Below are 21,497 nucleotides of genomic sequence, written 5' to 3'. Positions count from 1 at the left end.
AGCGTAAATGACTGCCTTTATCGCTACTTGCAACTGTTGAAATTACCAGTTCTTCCAACAGCAAATCTATTTCCTTTCTTACACCTGAAAATACCCCAAGAATAGGGATTACATATTATTGGTTTATTTTGCTTTTAGATAAAATAAAAATTACAGTCAATGCTCAAGAGCATGCCAAGTGATGGCTCTGAAGACTTATTTTCAAAAAAGACTTAAGTATAAGTCATTAATGAACATATAAAAGGTAAGTATAATAAATCAGAGTTCCGCATCAATATTAACAAGTAAAACCCCCGTTTTTAAAGCTACTCCAGCCAGGTTGTGGACACGGCTCCTCTAAGCCAACTCACACAACAGCCAAAAGATCAACTTTCTAACCTAATTACGAAAAACCACAGGTTTTAAGAAAGATATAGATAATCTTTTAAGTAAAACAATGAGTCTTGACATTTTCTACATTTTAGAAAAAGATAAAAAAAGCAGAGACTTACTGAAAAATATGTATAAGAGAGCCAAGAAGCTCAGGGACACGGCTATCCCCAGGTTTGGGTCGACCGTGAAGGCCAACAGAAGCCCAACGCCTCCACAAAGCAGCAGGGTCAGAAAGACTATGAGCCACGAGAACTGAAACAGAGGTTCAATCTGCTGTCCTGCGAAAGTCTTCATTTCATCTGAAAGAGAAATGAGTGAGAAAACATTATTCCTGCTTTGTTTAAGAAGAATGACTCCTAACTCAATTTGAAGTTTTGACATTTTTCAATATAAACATTTAGTGGGCACTTACTAAGTCCCAGGATAAAATGTTGTCACTTGACCATTTTAACCATTGCTCTTTTGATAAATGTGAAAATGCCATTCCCTGGGGGCACAGCCCCCAATGTTACCCACTCTCCTGCTTCACATTGAAGACGCACAAATGCCTCTCTCAGACATTCCCATCTGACAAGATTCTGTTGGTACTTATTTTTTGTGGTTTCTATTACACAAGCAACAAGATATAGTTTCCATATATAAAACTGAAAATCGTTCCTTTGCTATGTGTCTTCACTACATGTCACCCCTTCTCCCTACAATCACGTTTGAGAACCGCTGCTCTTATTAAAGGTGTGTGTTGAACCCATATGAGCCATAAACGAGTCATTCCACAAAACTCGGTAAAACTTTTACAGGCAATACTGAAACCTGTCCTTGAAGAATGAGTAAGATTTTGCCAAGCGAAAGGTGTGGGTGCAGGGTGGGGGAGGGGAGAGCTGTCTGGGAAGCTCCTAATACAGGGAGCAGCTCAGGAAAAGTGTCGAGTCTGTTTTTGCAAGGGCATGGAGTGTACAAGATGGAGTGCTGGCAGATGTGGCCATGCAAAGTGACAGGTTTGTGAAAGGCCCTGAAAATGACGATTATAAATGGCACATGCAGAAACTCTGCCACCAAGGAGTTCAGGTGTGTTATACCAGGGGTGCCAAGACAATGTGTACAAGTGGACACTTTGGTCAGCGTTGCTCAAGCAGCAGTTCGCCATAATCAGAAGTGTCTGGACGCTGGGAACCACGTTGAGCACCTCTTGTCATTGCAGAAGTCAAATGTGACTTGTATTCATCTTTTGTTATCGGTATATACTGAGTATTACAATTTTAAGAGTTTTTTTTCCTTTCTTAAAATGTGTATACTTTTTTTTGGCATCCTCTGTATATAACACAACCGGTCTTTGTTTTAGAGAGAGAACTCACGGCTTGGTTGTGTGGAGGAACAACTAGACGGGAGTAAAGCCCTAATACTTTCAATTCACTAAACTGTGTAACACACAACCCATACATAAAAGTCTTTTTTCTTTACTTCCAAAGGAAAAAACCACACCAGAGGAAACCTTTTTCTATAAATGTGTCCTTTACCTTCCAGCTTCTTGAGTAGGAAGGATTTCCCACTTCCCCACTGCGCGTAGAGCCCCACACAAATGGGGGGCTGCATGGTGGGCTCACTGAGGATATCCGCCAGGGCGCTGCTGTATAAGTCATACCCCAGCATGTCACCGTCCGTTTCGGTGGGAGACAAGTGTCCTGTAATTATGAACACACCATTTCCTTACATTAAAAAGAGACACTACTATTAGAAGAGAACATCAATTCTCGTTTATTGTTTATTGAATAAGAGGGAAACGCTTATTTTAAATGATTAGACCTGTGTAAAAATAGGTTTAGACATTCTTATATTAGTACCATATTTCATAGAACTTAACATAACTACTGATTGCAAAATGCATCATTATTATGTACAACTAAGAAAGACCAAATGCTGCTAAATTATGACACAATGCTTTCTTATCCCTCAATTATAATACACATTCCAATTTCAGAGATTGTAAAATGTGGGACAAGGTACATTTTAGAATCAATACAATATGATTAACACACAAACTGGTCCACAGGAATACATTTAGTAGGTATAATACCTATATACAGAAAGCTACAAAATGTTACTGAAAAACATCATAGATAATGAAGAAAAAGAGATTCTATGTTTCCAGGCAGAAAGGTTCAATGACTTAAAGATAGCAATTCTCCCCAAATGAATCTATCACTTTAAAGCAATTTCAATCAAAATCCATGAGAATATTTTAAAAAACTGACATGTAAGCAATAACATGTAAGAATAGCTAAGAAAAAATTTTAAAGACTATCAAAGAGTGGTTGTCCTTGGAGAAAAATCAGAACATACTATAAAGCTACAATTAGATCACAGAACTTGCACAGGATATTGCCATAAAAGCCATTTCAAATCAGTGAGGAAAGGATGAGTTAGCAAGTAGTGTTAAGAAGTTAGACATCCCTTTTTTAAAAAATAAAATTAAAACTCTATACATTTTATACACTAACAAAAATAAGTTTCTGAAACATTATAAATATTAAATGTAAAAAGTAAAACCATAAAACATTAGGAGAAAAATTTTTTTAAATCTGTGTGGTAAAGGCCTTTCTTTCTCAATACAATAAAGCCAGAACTTCAAGGAAAGACTAACAAACTACAAAAATGTGTAACTTTTGGATGGGGAATAAAAAACCCATCACCATAAACGAAGAATAAGCTGGGGAGAGGGATGCAACATATAGGCTGGATTCAGATCAACATTCATGACATACAAAAACACTTCAAATTAATTTTTAAAAAATATTAAAAACTCTGGAAAAAAGTGGACAAAGGATACAAAGAGAAAAATGGCAAAAATACAAATAGCCTATGAATATATGAAAAGATCTCAACCTAATAATTTTACAATGCAAATTAATATGGATCTCTTTTGGCAATGATCTGATTAGCAAAGATGAAGGAAGCTGGAACACCCAGTGTCAGCAAGGCTGTGGACAACTGCACTTCCTATGTGGCACCAGGGAGAAGGAGAAATTGTTCTAATACAACCATTTTGGAAAATCTATCAAAACTGTGAACATCCACTGACTTGCCAATTCTACTTCTGGGAGTTTATTCCAAGAAAATAATCTTAAAAATAAGAGTTAATGGATATATGTACAAGGATGTTCACTGAAGCACTAGCTTTTAACAGCAAAACAAGCCAAATATTCATCAGAGAACTGAATGTACTATTAGAAGCTAAGATGAAAGATTATGCTACAATTAAAATATGATATAGTTCATATAATGTGATATAAAAGCTTTTATAATATGGTATGACCCAATTTTTTTAAAGCTATAGACATAGTACAAAACATTTTTAGAAATACAAAGAAAAATTCTGGAAGGTCATTCAAACAATTATGAATTAGGAGATAGAGAACAATGGGAAATTTGCACTGTCTACTATATTCGTGTCTTCATTCTTGAAATTTAATGAGTGTGCATTATTATAATTAGAAAAAATATTTAAAAAGGAAGAACTCATAATACAACAGAATCATATTTAAAAACAAGACGTAAGTAAGAAGCTAAAGTGGAAGGTGGCAAGATTCTCTCTTGTTGTTTTCTTTGTCAGATACAAGTATGTTGGTAACACATCTCTTTTTTAATTCCAGTAGAAAATTAGTCCATATTTCAAAAGACCACATATGAATGACTACATTCTCATGTGCATTCTTTTCCATCAGAAACTACTTTAGCACAACACTCAAGGCATTACACTTAATATTACAGAGGATACAAAGAGAAGAAACAGTCCTGCCCTGAAGAACTTGGAACCTTGGAGGGAGAAAATTCTGAAAGAAATGGAATAAAAAGCTATACATAATAAGTGTTAAAAAAGGAAATATAACACAAGCGCCTAAGTATTCAAATGAGGCGAAAACTGGATCTGGTTGGCAGATGAGTTAGCGCGTCACTGAGAAGGAGACAGCTGACAGGAGCCTTGGAGAGGGGACTTCAACAAGGCAAAGACCTTCATGGGGATGGAGCGGCCCGGCCTGTGGGGGGCAGGACACAGCAAAGGTGGGGAGCTAAGTGCTGGAGCCACACTGGAAAAACAGAGCAGGTTCTAATGAAAAGCACCAAGTCTACCTGGGAGAATAATGGGGGGAAGATTCGTAGACAAGTAGGCTAGATTTTTAGAGGTCATAAAAGCTGACTGATGACCCAACGCTCTTCATTTAGAATGCTACAACACAACGCACAGGAGTGTTAGACAGAGAGGAGTATTTTTCCACAGTAAAATAATAATCTTCTCAACTTTTATAATCTCCAGTTCAGTGATAAATGCAAAACTGCTGTTGGTCTCTTATAGTTCACAAAACATTCATTTTTAAAAAGCTCAGTCAGGAATAAAACCCAATACTTACTGGCTCCAAATATCTGAGTTAAAATACTTTTCTGATGGCTACAGTCAATGTTGTAGGGAGTCTCGCCTGCTTTGTTGGGCCTATAAAGTAACCTTCCATCTTTGGGATTTCTTAAAAGAAGTTCTGCCAGTTTCCGACTCCTCCCACGAATAGCAATATGCAAAGGAGTGTCTCCTTTCTGTAAAACAGTGGCAGGAAACATGAACTTCCATATTTTCACATACAGTATATACAGAGTAACAATTTTCATGTTTCTCTAAAATAACAGAAAATCTGAACTTCTCAGAGTACCTGAATAATATGATTTTTTATCTCTGTCTTCCTTGAAATTTCTTTCTCTAGGTCCTCACCCAGCTTTTCTCAAGACTGATCTCTGCCACAGCCCTTAGAATAAAGGTCATTCTTCTCCCCTCCCCTCAACTCATTGAAAGAGGAGAAGCATCAAGCTTTCTCCTTCCATCACAGGCCGGTCACATCCATCATCCAAATGCTACCTAGCCACGGATGCCAACCACCTTCCTCAACCAGTTTGCGTTCTATTTCCCAAGGTTCTTCCCCATTTGTCAGGAAGCTCCACCCTCCATGCTGATGTGCATCTGACATGAGTGAGGAGTACGGTGAGGACACGTGGCAGAACCTTCTGTCCTGTGGCTGAGCACTAATGCCAGTCAGCTCAGAGTCTATCTTCTCCAGCCCCTTTGGGGTCTTTCCCCATTTATCTGCAACAAGCTCTACCTAATGACGTCCTCCCTGTACGGTGATCCACGGCAGCTCCCAGAACTGGCAGGAGGGAAATCTGAAGCAGCTTCTTTATAGCACATGAGCCCGCCCACTCGTCAGCATATACCGGAACCACCAAGAAGATACCACAGCATCAAAATCCCACAGACATCCCCAGCAAGTAATCTCTCGCTCCCCAAACTAAAATCAGATCCCCTTTTATGTGCAGCAGCCATGGAGGTCAGGCCACCAGCAGCCCGGTGTCCCCTGTACCTTATCCACAGCAGACACTTTGGCTCCCTTGTCCAGCAGCAGCTCCACCACTTCAATATTTCTCATCTTGGTGGCCTTAATCAGTGGTGTCTCACCATCCTGGGGGCACAGACAAGAAAGCTTGCCAGGTTAACAGCTTTACTCCTAAATGTTTCAGTCACATAAACGCACGTGTGAAAATTCAAGTATCTGATTCTGGTACTAATCTATATTACAAATGTTCTCAAGAAAACATAGTTGTAAAAACTAACAAGAAAAGTACTTTTCCTTTCACAACCAATCATTTGTATCAAAACCATTTTATATCACTCAGCCAAGTATGGGATGTCACTAACTCCTTCATCAGCCACTTCTGGCCCCAGTCCCCTGCCCCCACTGCTGCTGCCATTCCCCAGGGCCACCACCGCCACGGGGGCAGCACTCCCAGAGAGAACTTCCCATCCTCACCACCTCCCCACCAACCACCACAATCTAGCCACTCAGCGCCCACGCAGGCCAGTGTCTAGGTTTTTTGCAAAATCTATACCAGCACCACTTCAGTTCTGTGCCCCGAAGAATGTGTGTGTAACAGGGAAAACAAGTGTGTACAAACACTGTGCCTTTGGAAAACCTTGAAAGGGTTCATGATTGCTTTCAAAATCAAATGAAGGGAACTGAGAAGAGATCACAGTTCAGCACTGAATTAGGAAAGAGAGAAACCTGGTCGGAAGCCACAGGTGCTCATGATGGCTGACACGTGATCCAAAGATAAAGAAAAGAGATGACCAAGGAGCCACCTGCAAACCAGAAGGCATCCCAGGAAGCTGTGTGCCCTGTGGCACTGTAGTTGCCACCACTGGCTTAGAAACACGCTTGTCCTGACCTCTGGCAGGTGGAATAGGATTGTCTTATGGGTGACTCCATATGTTTGCTTTATTCATTAATAATTCCACTGCTTCAATCTGAAATTCCAAATGTATCTTCCCCATGAAAATTATTATACATAAGACCGAATACAATCACTAAAGTTTCATATAGTTTTATATTTTCACATGATTCAAGTAAAATGGACTACAGTGGCTGGTTTGGGAACAAATAACCACTCACAACCGTCTTTGAAAAGGAAATGTATTGTGTCCCAAAACCAGGAGCGTAAGAGAATTATGGGTAAATGATCTGTCCACAGTTTATGAATAGCTGATATTGTATTTTCTGAATCAACTGAACTAAAGCAATAAATTACACACTGTATTTTGCTGTGAACACAACTCCTGAAAGGATATAGCTACTCCTCAATTTAATATAGAATATTACCAGTAAAATCAGTATAATGCTAATATCAAAGATAATTAAAGAAGCAGTACTACTATTCAGCCCTTGGTACGGCTAAGAGAACAGAAGTGTCGTTTGTACCTTTGTGCATATTTCAGTGTCCGGATTGCACTGTAAGATATCTCTCACCATTGTTGCATTTCCTTTCTCAACAGCCCAATACAAAGCAGTTTTATTGTCCTATATAATTAAAAAAAATCAACAATCACTTCAGATAAGATACAATGTTAAAACTGCTCTTTGTAAACATTAAACATCATTATTAGCATTTAGGCCAGAAAGCATGAGTAGGTCTCACCAACAAGCAGCATGGTGGGAAATAATCCTTATTCATGTTGGATTTACTTTTGAGAAATTCTCTATGAAAGAAGCCTAGGAAAACTTAACACTACTTGACTTAGCAGCAACTTCACAGTTGACAGGGTAAAGTATGCTTTGGTAATGTGATCAGATTTCAGGACTATGCGGTTAGAAGTCATCAATTCCTAAGTTCTGCATCCTTGGACAAGTCACATATTCTGACCTTGGCTTTTCATCTTCCCAGTCCTTTCAAAAGATAATGCATGAGAATGTACTACGCAAACTTAAGTTGTTTTTATTCTTTTTAGTTTTCTACCCACCATGCACCAATTTTGATCAGATCTTTTAAAATCCTATCTAGTTTAGAAACCAAAAATAGATCCACATACACCTTGAAAGCAGAGCTAGAGGACAAAATAAACTGACTCAGCGCAGGAAATAGGATTGACAGGCAAAGAGGAGTTAGGTAAAAGTCTAACTAAGTGATCCAGTAACTATCTGTTAGTGAAAATATGATTTAACCCAAAGGGGAGTGAACGAATCTCATCTGCTGCCACATTGTTTCTTATACCAGAATTTCCCCAATGGAGTTCCCCTTCTCAAAAAAGAACACTAGCTTCCCAACTTCCCCAGCTTAGCACTCAAACCTCTCTGGCCCTACCTGCCTGTCTATTTCCAGCTCTATCTCCCAATCCACCCTCCACACCAGCCCTCCCGCCAGCCTGGTTTATTCACAAGCTAAGCAGTACAGTCTTTCACGTCCCCATTTTCCTGAATTTTCTCAACCTATTAATTCACTATCCTTGCCTAAAAGACCCAGCCTTCCTTTCCTTTACCTATCTGAACCCAACCCATCTTTCAGACCGTTAAAATTCTACCTTCTCCCCAAAGCATTCCTTAATGCCATGTTTCCCCACCTCAAGACTCTGACATTTGAACCTTTCAATAGGCAACCAATCATCTACCATCATATACCAACAGAGGGATGGATCACTTTTTATGTTTATGTAAAAAATAAACATGAACAACAAAACGAACTAAAACCTTCCTAACTAAAGTGTCTGTTTCCTATAGACAAGGGTCCCATGTTAGTCCCTCACAGCATCTGACATAACATTTACGAGTTTGATTCAGAAATGGATTTGGGTACAAGCTAAATACAAGGAAAAGCTGAGCAGAAATGTAGACTGTCCAACAACAAAATGGTCTATTAAGTACTGATTTTTAAAATTAAAAGCTCTTGCAATACTGGATAAATCCCCAAGTTAGGGCAGCTTTTACCTAAAATGAAGAACCTTTGAGCAGTGACCGCCGCAAGCCACGCCCACAGGCACTCACTGCCCAGTGGACCGAGGAGAGGCAAAGGAGGGGAGGAAGGAGAAGGATCAGACAAAAGGAGCAGAAGAACCACATGTGGATGAAGAAGACAAAACCAAGGGAAACTAGTAAACAAAACAAATAAATTACACACAAAGTCCACCACGGGTCTCAGTATCATAAACTACTTATTTCAGGATTGAATGGATTTATGTATTAGTAACACAGGTGCATTTGAAAAATGTTAGCTTCACTTTGGTTTATTTCTATCTAAATCTAACTTGACATTAACACAGAAATCCCATAATAATGGCAGTGAAACTTAGTAATGTAGGCATCCATTAAATACACCAGGGTTTACAAGTTTGTCTCCACAAAAAAGTAGGAAGAATAACATTCTGACCAGCCCACATGTATGGCCAATCATACTCAAAGCTAACAAGAGCACTGTAACCACACATACCTGCCCTCTAATGTCTATGTCAGCATATTTTTGGAGAAGTGCTCGAACAATTTCCACATGACCACCTCGGACAGCACCAATCAACACAGTATCCCCACTCTAAAAAGACAAAAAAACAAGGTGAATTGACGGTGAGAACAAACACACATTGTTTTGAAGTTAAGGTTAATCATGTATTAATATAATAGATTTTTTTCCTGAAAATTTCTTGAAAGAAAGTATCTCTAAAAAAGACAAAAATGTTAGTTAACTAATATTAATACCTGATATCAACAGCCCTCAGAATGAGACAGAAAACTTTGTATCTCAAAATGAAGACTCTGGAATTCCAGGACAAAAGTTTAGAAAGACCTAGAAAAATAAACCATGCTCTTTGAAGATAACCTGCCATTACAAATGTAATTCAAATAAAATGACACCATGGCTGTCAATAAACCAGATGAACATTTGGAAATTATATAATATAAACCCCTTGGAACAATGCTATATGACAAATGCCATGGGTTCTGAAACAGGGAGCTGTAAAGCTGGAGCCAGTGGCGGGTCTGTAATCACATTTAATTAAGGCAGCAGGTTGGTCTGTGACCACCACCCATATTCTAGTCACTGTGGCATTATAGGCCAACAGTGCACAGACTGACTCCTTCCCCACAACAAGGCTTAGATAAAGTTCATTACCTCATAAGGACATCTCTTTGCCCTGAAATTACATTCACCAAGCAACAATCATTATTCATCATACCTTCCCACTGCTCCAAATAACTGAAATGGCTATTTTGGCAACGGACATAACTATTTTTAGCTGCCAAGTTACAAATCAGTTGTAGGCATTTGGATTGGGTAAGCCCATGAGCTGTGCTCATCTCAACCCTGAGTGGACCCCCATGGGCTATAAATCAAGATGCAGATCCTTGAGGATTTTTAATTTAAGTACCATGGTATGGTATCTTAACTACTAAACAGGAAGAAGACCTAACCCAAGGCAGATAAAGTTTAATTGAGAATGTTAGCATGAATATGGATGGGTCCAGACTAGTAAATTAATAAACGGTTATAAATATTTCATTGCTTACTATTAGCCATGCATTATTCTAGGCACTGGGAAGCAAGAGAGAAAAGGTCCCACCTCTGGGAGAATCGACAGTCTAGAGGAGACAAACAGACAACATACGAAAAACACAAACAAAAAGGTGGACAAACGCCATGCAAATAAATTAAAATGCAGTGATGTGACAGAAAGTGACGGGGTGGCTACAGTGGTTGGGTAGTTGGAAAAGAACTTTCTGAGGAGGCAATACTGCAGCTGAGGTCGGAATGACAAGGAGCCAGCCACATGATGACCATGAAGGTCAACATCCAGACAGAGCACAGCTGGCATGGATGCTCCAAAACAGCAACAAGGTCCACGCGTTCAAGAAAGGGAAAGGAAGCTAATATGGCCGCACCTTGTTGAAACAGCAGTAAGAGCAGCACAAAATGAGGACCGAGGTGGGCAAGGACAATGTCATGCAGTATCTCCGTATCCACTAAAGAGGAACTTTCCATGTGCAGGAGGAAGCCTTGGGTGATTTTAAACGAAGGCGCACACATGAGATGTACTGAGAACAGTGTGAAGGACGGATCAGAGCCAACAAGAGAAGCCAGTAACGATGCTATTGCTGTGACAACGGGAGATGGCAGCTTTGACTGGAAATGAAGGGGAAAGGACAGGTAACGGATGTGTTTTGGAGGCAGAGCCAGTGGAACATGCTGGAGAAAAAGAGACAGGAGGAGAAATCAAGGCTAAGGCACCAACTGGGGAATTTAACAACAGGGTGGGTGGTGGTGCATTTACTGAGATGGAGAAGACATAGGGAAAAGCAGGTTTGGGATGAAACGAGCAAGATATGTGTTTGGCCATAAGTTTAAAAAGTCCATTCATGCAGAGAATTCAAACAGAGTTGGCTATACAAGGGCAGAGCGCTGAGATGTTAGAGCAGGAAACACAATTGTGAAAACTCTAAGTGTAAGGCTAGTACTTGAAGCCCTGAGACCATGAACAGCACCTACAGTGACAGACATCAAGGACAGCTGCAGACTAATTGTACATGAGACATTTTCAATAACAATATCATTAAACAAAAAATAAAACAAACACCCTTCACAGAGACTGAATAGTTTTTAACTTACTAGTTCCAAAGGTAGAAATAAAACTGATCTTAAAACAATGTATGTCATGCAAGAAGAAACCTGAAAGTGGTGAGAAGTTACGTTAATCTTCCATCAGTGTCACCACCAGAAGACAAACAGGTAGCCTACCCTATCAGGTATGTTCACGTATGTTCCAGCATCCAGTAGATCCTGCACAATCTCGGTATGGCCCTCCTTCGATGCAATCATCAAAGCTGTATTTCCATCCTTATCTGTTAAATTCACATTTGGATTCCTCTTCAGAATTTCTTTTACTGACTGTGTGTATCCTCCTTTGACTGCCACAATGAGTGCAGTCATTGAATTCTAAAACACAGAAACAAGCCCAACAAATCAGTTTATTCTAGAGAACATATGATTTATGCCATAACCATAAAACTGATATTTTCAAAAAGGTGGCCTATTATTAATTGTTTCTTCTGCTAATAAAATTCCAATATAAATAACCAGAAATATACCAAAAATGGCCAGGAAGCATATTTTCTATTTTTGAAGATACATTAATTCTCTTGAGTCAACAGGACTGTTATGACATTCAATTTTTTAGATGATAATCTGAAATTGGACTAATTTACAATAAACAAACCCTCTCACAAATGTAATGAAGTATAAAATAATTGACAGGATGATTCAAAATTAAACACTTTCTAAATTAAATAACCCAAAGTAAGGTCTTTCAGACTTCAAAGAATTATTTATAATAAAATCTATGGTAAAAAACTGAAGTAAAACAATGAATTAATAGCTACAGGCTATTTCAGTAAAAGTATAATATATTCTTCCGTCTTTCACAGTGATCTAGAAACCACATTTTCAAAAACTCTTTAAAAACTGCACATCTAATTTATAACAATAAATCACCTAATATAAGAATCTGACTCAAGAAGTATTAAAATTGTTTTTTCGCTACTTTGGTCTATTTTGAGATGTCATATAATTCACTTATAGACATATTTCAGTTATTAGATAAGGCCCCAAACTAAGGCATAATTCTTTCACATATTAAAATAACACAGCCTTTTCAAATTCTTTAGCAGTCGTTAGTTACACAGAGAAGCCACTCATCCACTTGATAAATTGTCCAGAAAGGAAGACAAGTAAAGGCATGTCTTCCATGGCTGTCTTAGAATCATGATCTGTCTCCACACAGCACTAAAATACTCCCTGAAGGTCAGCAATTAGTACCTTCTGCCAAAATAAGAGGAACTGGTTCATATTATGCTAATAAGTCAAGTGTGATTTAGAGTTAATTTTGTTACACTGCAGCCAGAGATTTGGTAGTATTTCTTCCCAGAATCCTTTGTGGGCCATCTCACATAATACTTAATTGTATGAATAGCCCATATTAATTGTTTCTTATGCATAAATGTCATTTCCTTTAACTATATTCTATAATCTCAAAGGAAAAGCAATCTGTTGGGCTTCTCCAGTATCCCCAGCATTTGTCACAGGGCTGGGTACACAGCAGGTGCTCAATAAGGAATTAATAACTGCTAGTTGGGGGCGGCCAATGGCTCAGTAGGTTAGAGGGCAAGCTCTGAAAAACAGGGTTGCCAGCTCGATACCCACATGGGCCAGTGAGCTGCACCCTCCACAACTAGATTGAAGACAACAAGCTACTGCTGAGCTTCCGGAGGGGCGGTCGAATGGCTCAGTTGGTTAGAGCGTGAGCTCTCAACAACAAGGTTGCCAGTTCAATTCCCGCATGGGATGGTGGGCTGCACCCCCTGCAACTAAAGATTGAAAACGGCGACAGGACTTGGAGCTGAGCTGCACCCTCCACAACTAGTTTGAAGGACAACTGCCTGGAGAAATACACTGTCACCCAATATTCCCCAATAAAAAAATTAAAAATAAATAAATAAAAACAACTCTAGTTGGTCGAAGGTATTTAATCAATTTTTAAGCTTTCTAGGTTGTGACCACTGTTTTCTGGTATTTTTTAATCTCTCTATTGGTGAAGGAAAATAAATCACAGCTAAAAATATCCAAAAATTTACAGTATTATTTAAAACTTTAAAGGGAATTTTAATTTAGAGCAAAACTTTTTTCATAATTAATTGTATTTCAAACTATTTGAGAGTTATTTTCATTTACACTGAACAATAGTCTTTATAGTTACAGCCTCCCAAAATTTATGTGCACTAGCAATAGAGCCTTAAGAGCAAAAATTTATAGTACATAGTATTTATAATATGATATATTTACCAGGATAACAGAAAGAAAATGCTTGTTTTTCTAAGGATCGTTTAAGAACTGCAGGGACATGTCTCTAGGCATGTAGTAAGAAAAAAATATTCTTTCTCTGAAAACTGAAAACACATCTCTGTTACCAGCGGTTAAAATAGAAAAGATACTTACGGCTCCTTCTTGATCAACATCAGCTCCTGTGGCCAACAAATGCTTTACACATTCCAGATGACCCTTTCGAGCAGCCCAAACCAAAGCAGTGGTTCCATACTATTAAAACAAACAATGCAATTAAAACTATCGAAGGTGCACTCAAAGAAATAAGCTCTCAGCATGAATTTTGATAAAAATCATACTTTGAGTATTCTTAGATTAGTGCTTACACCAATCATAATTTTAATCATAGAGAAATCACATTTTCCCCATTTCATTTCTCCTGAATAGATGATTAACCACACTGCATGAAATGTTTTTTAACAAATTCTAACTTTTATAATCAGTGAGTGAATTTTTCCATCATAAAGTCATACACTCTCTAATTTTCAACAAGCTTTCATTGCTTCCCATAACTTGTGAAATATAAAGTTCAACAGTCTGACTATAGGCAAAAATGTTACAACAAAGTACCAAACCCAGTTTTAACTACTTTACATGTAAACTCATGTAATCCTTATCACAAAATAAGTACAATTCATAATATCACATTTTCATAGATGCCCTGAGAAGTTAGTTACAGGCTCAAAGTCACAAAGCTATTAAGAGACCAATGAACCCAACACGCCTGCTCTTCACCACCACCCAATAAACTGTAGCCTAGAAACCACTCAACAGCACCTTTTTCTGGAATGTAATTCAAAAGGCATCAGAGAATATGCATCACGCATAAAAGTAATGTTTTACCTTTGGGGAGTCTGGCAATCAAGAGACACATGAATACCCACAGTGGCCTTGAACTACACGGGAGACTGCAGATTGAAATTAATCTTTAATGAACGCCACTTTCTATAACAGGCCTGGCCAACAGAACTTTCTGTGTTGGGGATGCTCTCTAATTCTGCACTAGCCCATAGAGCAGTCACCAGTCACCTATGGCCACCGAGCCCTTGAAAAATGGCAAGTGTGACTAGGAAACTGAATTTTTTAAATCTTATTTTATTTTAGTTAACTTAAGGCTAAATAGCCACATGTGGCTGGTGGCTCCTGTACCAGGTAGCATCACTCTATTAATTCCATCAAACATCCCAGGAACCACACGGTTAAAAGTTGTAGCCCCGATGCCTTTCCCTGATGGACGGGACCTCATGACAGCCAGAATCACAATGCTGCCAACTCAGAAGCTAACAGAAAGGAGGGACATGTGAGAGGGGGCAGCTGTCAAGTCCACGGCCTTGCAGCAGCCTTAGAGACCGAATAAGGAATAATGGAGGACTTTCCCAATTTCTATGTTCTTACATCTATATTCTTCCAGAATTAAACTCTGTTCTAGCCTCTTCCTTTATGGGTAACATTTTTTCTGGCTGAAATGCCGTCCCTAACTCTCCAAGTCAAAAATCTTAGGCATCTTAAACGATAGTACACATAGGCATTCATCGTGTAATTATAACTGAGTGCTCATCCTTGGAACACCTATTGCATTTCACCTTTATCCTTCCTATAGAACTGGACTATACAAGATCATATGCTGTAAATTCTACTTTACCCCCCTCCTCTTCACGTTAGCCAGCTCCCCCTCATGCCCCATTCTGCAGATAATCTCACTTTCATTATTCCAAAGATTCTTGACATCTGGCAAACACCTCTGTAGTCAGCATTCAGAACCACCTCAATCAATCTCTCTCTCTCTCTCTCTCTCTCTCTCTCTCTCTCTCTCTCTCTCTCTCTCTCTCTCTCCTATTTTTCTCATACCCTGGCCTCCATCCCTAACAAATCGAACCCCTTTACGTGGACTCTGCATCCTAGCGTCCTTATTTCATCTAGAAACTCACCCAATGACCTCCCACATCATCATGCTTTTCCCCTTTATTCCCTCTTCCTACAAACTGATTTAGGTCTCTCCTTTCCTAACAAACTTTTCCAACAAGCTGTACTCTTAAGATACTGTATGCAAGGTAGTTTGGGGATACAGATCGCTGGAGAAAGGGTAGAAAGGGAGGTAAGGCCTATTGTCATACATCATACCAGGGACGGATGTCTTCAGGATTTTCAGCATGAGAGAGAGATTACCTAACGTTCAATTTTAGAGAGCTCATTCTGGCAACAATATACAAAAAGCAGACAGGAGTGAAGGTAGGAAGAGTTACAACAAAAAAATTCAAATAATGAAATTCAAATAAAGAAATCATCCCTGTCTACCTTCCAGAGAGTGATGAATGTGATATAAAAACAATGCAAGGACACCTAGTACATTATACATATAAGGGACCCAACTATGAGATGTATGTCTATATAAAACATATGACTATAAATAGAACACACGTCTGAGCAGCCTCATGAGAGCATATGAAAATACTTGTAACTGAGACACACTGAGTTGAGTGGACAGACATAGTATGGACTGGACCTGGGAAGACCTGCTGACCTACCTTATCGGAGCAGTTGACTTTAGCACCGTTCTGCAGTAAAAGATGCACTATGTCTGCATGGCCTCTCCCTGCTGCCCAGATGATTGGGTAAACACTGTACTGCTGGGAGATGGTAGGCAGGTAGGCATGGAGGCAGGCAGACAGGAGGGGTAGGAAGGAAGGATAGGAAGGGAGGAATTTAGGGAGGGGGGAAGCAAAAATCTTTTAGGTGGATATTTACAGCATACATTTGCTAAGAAAAGTAATTAACAAACAGAGTAATACAAAGTAATATTCTAAAAATCAAGTTACAGACCATTCTCCACTTTAAAAACACACATAATACTCATAATACATAATTGGCAACTAAGATACACTCAACCTTAAATAAATACATATTATGAATACATTTATTTTTATAGATTCAACACAATTATCTAGCCAACAGGCAAGATTAAAAGGGATGTGAAATTTGCCTTATATAATCCTTCCATTACCTGAACAAAAGTTTCTTTTTTACAGCTTCACTGAGGTATAACTGACAAATAAAATTGTAAGATACCTAAAGTGTATAACATGATTTGACTATTTGACTACATGTATATTATGAAAGGATTCCCAGTCTGAGATCAAGCCTCAAGAAAAGTAACCATGCACATATTACCATCTATAAGAACGTACAGACAAGTGTATATTTGGTAAATGTCTCTTTTCATTAAAAAAAAAAAAAAAAACACTTTAAGAATGCACACCCACAAAAAAACAGGCAACAAGACTTAAGGATTTCAAAATCTCCTTTTGAAATGTTATATGCTTATAATTAATATTTAAGCTCTAAGAGCTGTCTTTTTGTTGATAAAAACTGAGAAATAAGCTTAGCTTGAGAAAAAAATTCTGATTGTGTTTTGAAATCACATTCTTCATTCTTAGCTTTAAGATGGAGATGATTCTATCCACTCTGAAGTCTACTCAGCCTTCAGTATTCCCTGAGAGAACTTACCACTTACATTACAGATGAATTTCTTATTCAACTTACCAGACCAGTGACACTTGGATTGGCACCATGAGAAAGAAGCAACTCAACCACTTCAGTGTGGCCTTTATAGCATGCCCACATGAGAGCTGTCCATCCTCCCTAAAAAAAGGAAGAGGGAAGATAAAACACTGGATTGTCTCCAGGCACAAATATGCCATTAATGAAGTTCCTTGTGTGAACATTATTTACAATATTCATTGTTTGATGAAGTCACTACTACATATAGTTTTAAATTCCCAAGCACTCCAGGGAAATATACAAGAGTAACCTGAAATAAGTCAATCTCTTAAGTCCAGAAATAACTACTCCAAACTTTGTACTGTATCATGAAAACTGAAAGAGGGTACATTCATGTCGGACTCTTTCCAAGATTTACTTTGGCTGTTTAAAATTCTTTCTTCAGAAAACTTTCTATGTCCCGAGATAGTCTCCACCCTGTGCGAATCTAGACTTCTTCCAGAGAGGGGTACCAGCAACCACATTCAACTCCTGCGTTTAGGCACATTAGAAATCCCAGACCACACAGTGCCTCTTGCTAAAGAGACAACATTAAGACAATGATCTGCAGATCATGATTTCCAGGGGTGGGCGAAACCATCAAGTATGAATTAATAGCACAATAAATTTCTATTTTCTATGCTACAGAAGCAATCCCCCCCCCCCAGTAATTTTCTCTTTAGCTATAATGCAATTCAATAAAAGAGACCAATGTAATCAAACTATACTAAGAAACAAATATTTTGTTTTCTTAAAACCAGTATTTGGACCATCCACATTTGCTTCTGAGAATATAAATCACTTAATCCTTTTGATGCTGTTTCATTACCACTAAAAAAGAGATTTAAAAAATACTTGCCGAATCTGAAAAAGGCAAAGCTGTAGAAAGGGGAAACAGATTAGTGGTGGCCAAAAGCAGGGGACTGGGTGGAGGGGTTGATTATAAAGAAGCAGAGTGGGGGTACAGTTGCAGTTACAGAACTGTTCTATATAGACTGTCGTGGTAGGTATGTGACATCATGCACTTGTCAAAACCCACAGAACTGTATACCACAAAGAGTGAATTTTACTGTACGTAAATTTTTTTTAAAAAGTCAACCATAATATGTAAAGACAGAATACAGACTGGGACAGAATCTAACTATATTACAAATGAATCACATAATTACTTAGAAACTGATCCTAGGTTACTTTGGAAAACAATATTTTGACTGAATACTGTAATGCTAAAAACAAGAACTGTACACACTGTACTAAGTAGGTAAATCTGTTTCTCTCAAGGTCTGGATTAGAAATCTGGAACTACTTTATTTGTATACCAAAGCTGAACAAATAAGCAAATATATCATGCAGATAATGAGAGCCAGATTTCCCACCATCAGAGAAGAGTGAAACGGAGAAGGCTATAATGGATTGAGTTGGAGGGATCAATCTGGTCTCTCTTTAAAATATAAGTATATACAAACAGAGAGATACAGAAACAAATGTACTTGTATGTAAGAGTTAGTATGTGAACGTGTATTTCCTAATCTAACCATTGAGAAGGACTACAACCAGTGACACCTCAGAAACAATAAGCACACCTTAACACCCAGATATTGATTTCTAAATACCACTGTCCAATAAAAGGACAAGGGCTCCTTGGAAAACTTGATTCCAGGACTGATAATCAGGAAAATAAGCCAGAGGAAATACAAGATAAACCTGAGCCAGAAGCACCTTTTGGGCCAGAAGGTAAGGAAGTGCTTCAAAAAAAAAAAAAAAAAGAAAGAAAATGAAAAGGATAGGACATCTTACAAGGGCACAGAAGTGCCCAATGGCCAAAGCTGGGACAACTTGAGCAACAAAATAGGAACAGGCCTGAATTATAACCCAAAGAATAAAATAAATATTCATGAGTCCCTATATATTTATACGTGAGACAGAGAACTCTTCCTTACAGAAGAATTCCAATTAATAAATGCAGAGGGAATAAGGGAAATAGAAAAATCACCCAACAGTAACTGCTGCACGAAAGCTACATTGGCAGATGCTAAAACAAATGAGCAAAAGTTCAGTCAAAAACAGGATATTCTGTAGAATATCAAACTATCTTCCCCCAAATCTTTGGTACATAATTGCAAAGGGAAAACTAGTAATACGACAGTGAGGAATGTGGCAGACACCGCCTTCACCAAGAGATCAAGGCCAAGGCTAGCATCGCCAGTGACACAGCCTGACATCAGGTACCCTGACGAGGAGCCCATCCCTCTGTGGTGTCCTTCCCAGAAAAGCACAGTCTCAACCTGATCATGAGAAACCAGACAAATCCAAATTGAGAGACAGTCTAAAAACTCCAGGTGAGTAGTCTTGAAAAGTATCAAAGACATGGGAAGGCTGACATAATTTATTTTGGTCAAATTATAAAGCTGGGCATTTAGTCAAGTCTTACATAAACAATATTTTAATTTGTAAAATACCCGCCCAGAACTGTTTTAATATCATGACTTTAATTTGCCATCCTATGCAAGAATCTATGAGATAAAAATTTTATCTTGAGAAAACTATGTCCAAATTTGCAAAATGAAAAGATTGGCACTGACTGCCTACAGCAAGAGCTATAATTTGGTACCCGTCCTCTACAAGCAAGAATCCTCACTATGCTTCCTGACATTATATCCTGGAATTATTTCTGAATCCCAGATGACCCCCATTGTCACTCTCCTCTCCTTACACAAATCCTAGGGACCATGCCTTCCCTCGAAGCTCAGTGCCTTGAGATTAGGGCCCCTCAATACTAACTACTAAGGAAGACACAGTCCACAGTTTCCCTAATTTTTGGTGCCAACCACAAAGACCTTTAAATGCTGAAAGGTGTTGTGATAATTACTTTGGGGAAATGAGAAATACAGAGAACGAAAAAAGTTTAAGAAATCATGTTTTAAAAAATCTTACTAAGTTTTTACACATTCATATGTATACTTTATACTTCCTAACTCCCTTGCTAATATACGTGGAACGATGAGAGGAGAAAGCTTTTGGAGTAAGGCGGACCTGGGTGCAAAACTCAGCCTGATTGCTTAGCAGCTGAGTGACTTTGGGCAAAGAGCACCTCTAGGCTCAGTTTCTTGAGCTATATACAAAATTATCAGAACAAAATTAACCCTTAGCACACAGAATTGTTCTAGAACACTGCACAATATGGTGGAATGCTGCTGTTTCTTAAAAACTCAGACCACCTATACTTCATATACAAAGTACATGTTACTTCATCAACAAAGTAATACACGTTTTATATGCCAAGGCAGGTTAATTCCTTCCTTTCTTCACTGTTAAAATTAATTTTTGAAAAGATTGAACATTTTGCAGAATAAATAAGCCAGAAATGATCCCTTTCTTCACTTTTATTCTTTAAGCAGATGTCAAGATCAAATAAGAGCTAAGATCATTAAGAATCATATCTTTCTAAACTTATAATGTGTATAGATGGCATAGCCGAACACAATTATATTTTTAAATAAATTTATAAATATTATTCTGAAAATTATGACAAAACAATCAAAATTATTTTTAAAACTATACTATGTTCTTCTTAAAAGGAAACAATTCTCTCCTAAGTTCTAAAACACTGACATATTAAAGGGTAATGAGTTTTTTTAAATATTTTAGAATTTTAAACTCTAAAATAAACTGAAAATGATGACTAACAATATTCTAAAAAACGTATATCACCTGGGTTTTAAAACATTCTTGAGGGTCATTTCAATGCCCAACCCCAAATCCTAAAAACACCATTACAGGATCCCCTGACACATAAAAGCACACGATCTCACACATCTCCGTCTGTTACTAAGAGTCCAGCTGACTAAGAACACGCCACACAGACGTCCGTACCATATCGCGGTGCTCCAGGTCAGCCCCACACGTGAGCAGCTCTTCCACAATGTGCACGTGTCCTTCCTTGGATGCCGATATAAGTGCTGTCCAGTTATCCTTGAAAACAGACACAAATGTTACCATTTCAACACCAAAAATCACTTTTCAAAATGAGGAAAAATAAACTCGAATGTACCTACCAAATGATCATAACCAACTGACATGGTCTAACCCGCTCGAAACTATTCTAACACGAAGCATAAGTTCTGGTAAGAGAACTTACTATCTACTCGTGTTATTACAATGGTGTAGAAATGGTTTCACAACAGCTGTTCAGTCTTTCACTGGACTTCTAACCACACATTGCGTTTTGTTTTAAAGGAGAAGAGATGACTATCAGAACGTCAGAGCTGATTCTTGTGGCTAGCAATTACTATAAATTGAAATTAAACACTGGAATCAGATGTAAGAGCACATTCATAGGCTATCAAACTAAAGTGATCCCATAT

General features: G+C 38.3%; 1 protein-coding gene across 10 annotated transcripts in view; it reads right to left on the bottom strand.

The window, feature by feature from the left end:
- The window catches only part of KIDINS220 (kinase D interacting substrate 220), a 91,722-nt gene that overhangs the window by 57,284 nt on the left and 12,941 nt on the right, over window positions 1-21,497 (bottom strand). For 5 of the 10 annotated variants that reach the window (XM_019755954.3, XM_019755947.3, XM_019755951.3 and 2 more), the window contains exons 4-14: window positions 21,007-21,105; window positions 17,137-17,235; window positions 16,122-16,223; window positions 13,711-13,809; window positions 11,458-11,655; window positions 9,160-9,258; window positions 7,161-7,259; window positions 5,769-5,867; window positions 4,776-4,953; window positions 1,887-2,051; window positions 492-671 (exon numbers count right to left, since the gene is read on the bottom strand). In XM_019755954.3, coding sequence (XP_019611513.3) covers window positions 492-671; window positions 1,887-2,051; window positions 4,776-4,953; window positions 5,769-5,867; window positions 7,161-7,259; window positions 9,160-9,258; window positions 11,458-11,655; window positions 13,711-13,809; window positions 16,122-16,223; window positions 17,137-17,235; window positions 21,007-21,105 — 1,417 coding nt within the window. The remainder of the gene's footprint in view (window positions 1-491; window positions 672-1,886; window positions 2,052-4,775; window positions 4,954-5,768; window positions 5,868-7,160; window positions 7,260-9,159; window positions 9,259-11,457; window positions 11,656-13,710; window positions 13,810-16,121; window positions 16,224-17,136; window positions 17,236-21,006; window positions 21,106-21,497) is intronic. The other 5 variants (XM_019755948.3, XM_074331658.2, XM_074331659.2 and 2 more) reach the window with 1 other exon arrangement.

The sequence above is a fragment of the Rhinolophus sinicus genome, chromosome 2 (genome assembly GCF_057876585.1).
Source record: "Rhinolophus sinicus isolate RSI-liver-muscle chromosome 2, RSI-T2T, whole genome shotgun sequence".
NCBI classification, from domain to species: domain Eukaryota; kingdom Metazoa; phylum Chordata; class Mammalia; order Chiroptera; family Rhinolophidae; genus Rhinolophus; species Rhinolophus sinicus.
Note: the sequence above shows the minus strand (reverse complement) of the source record. Positions and strands in the feature narration are given on the sequence as shown.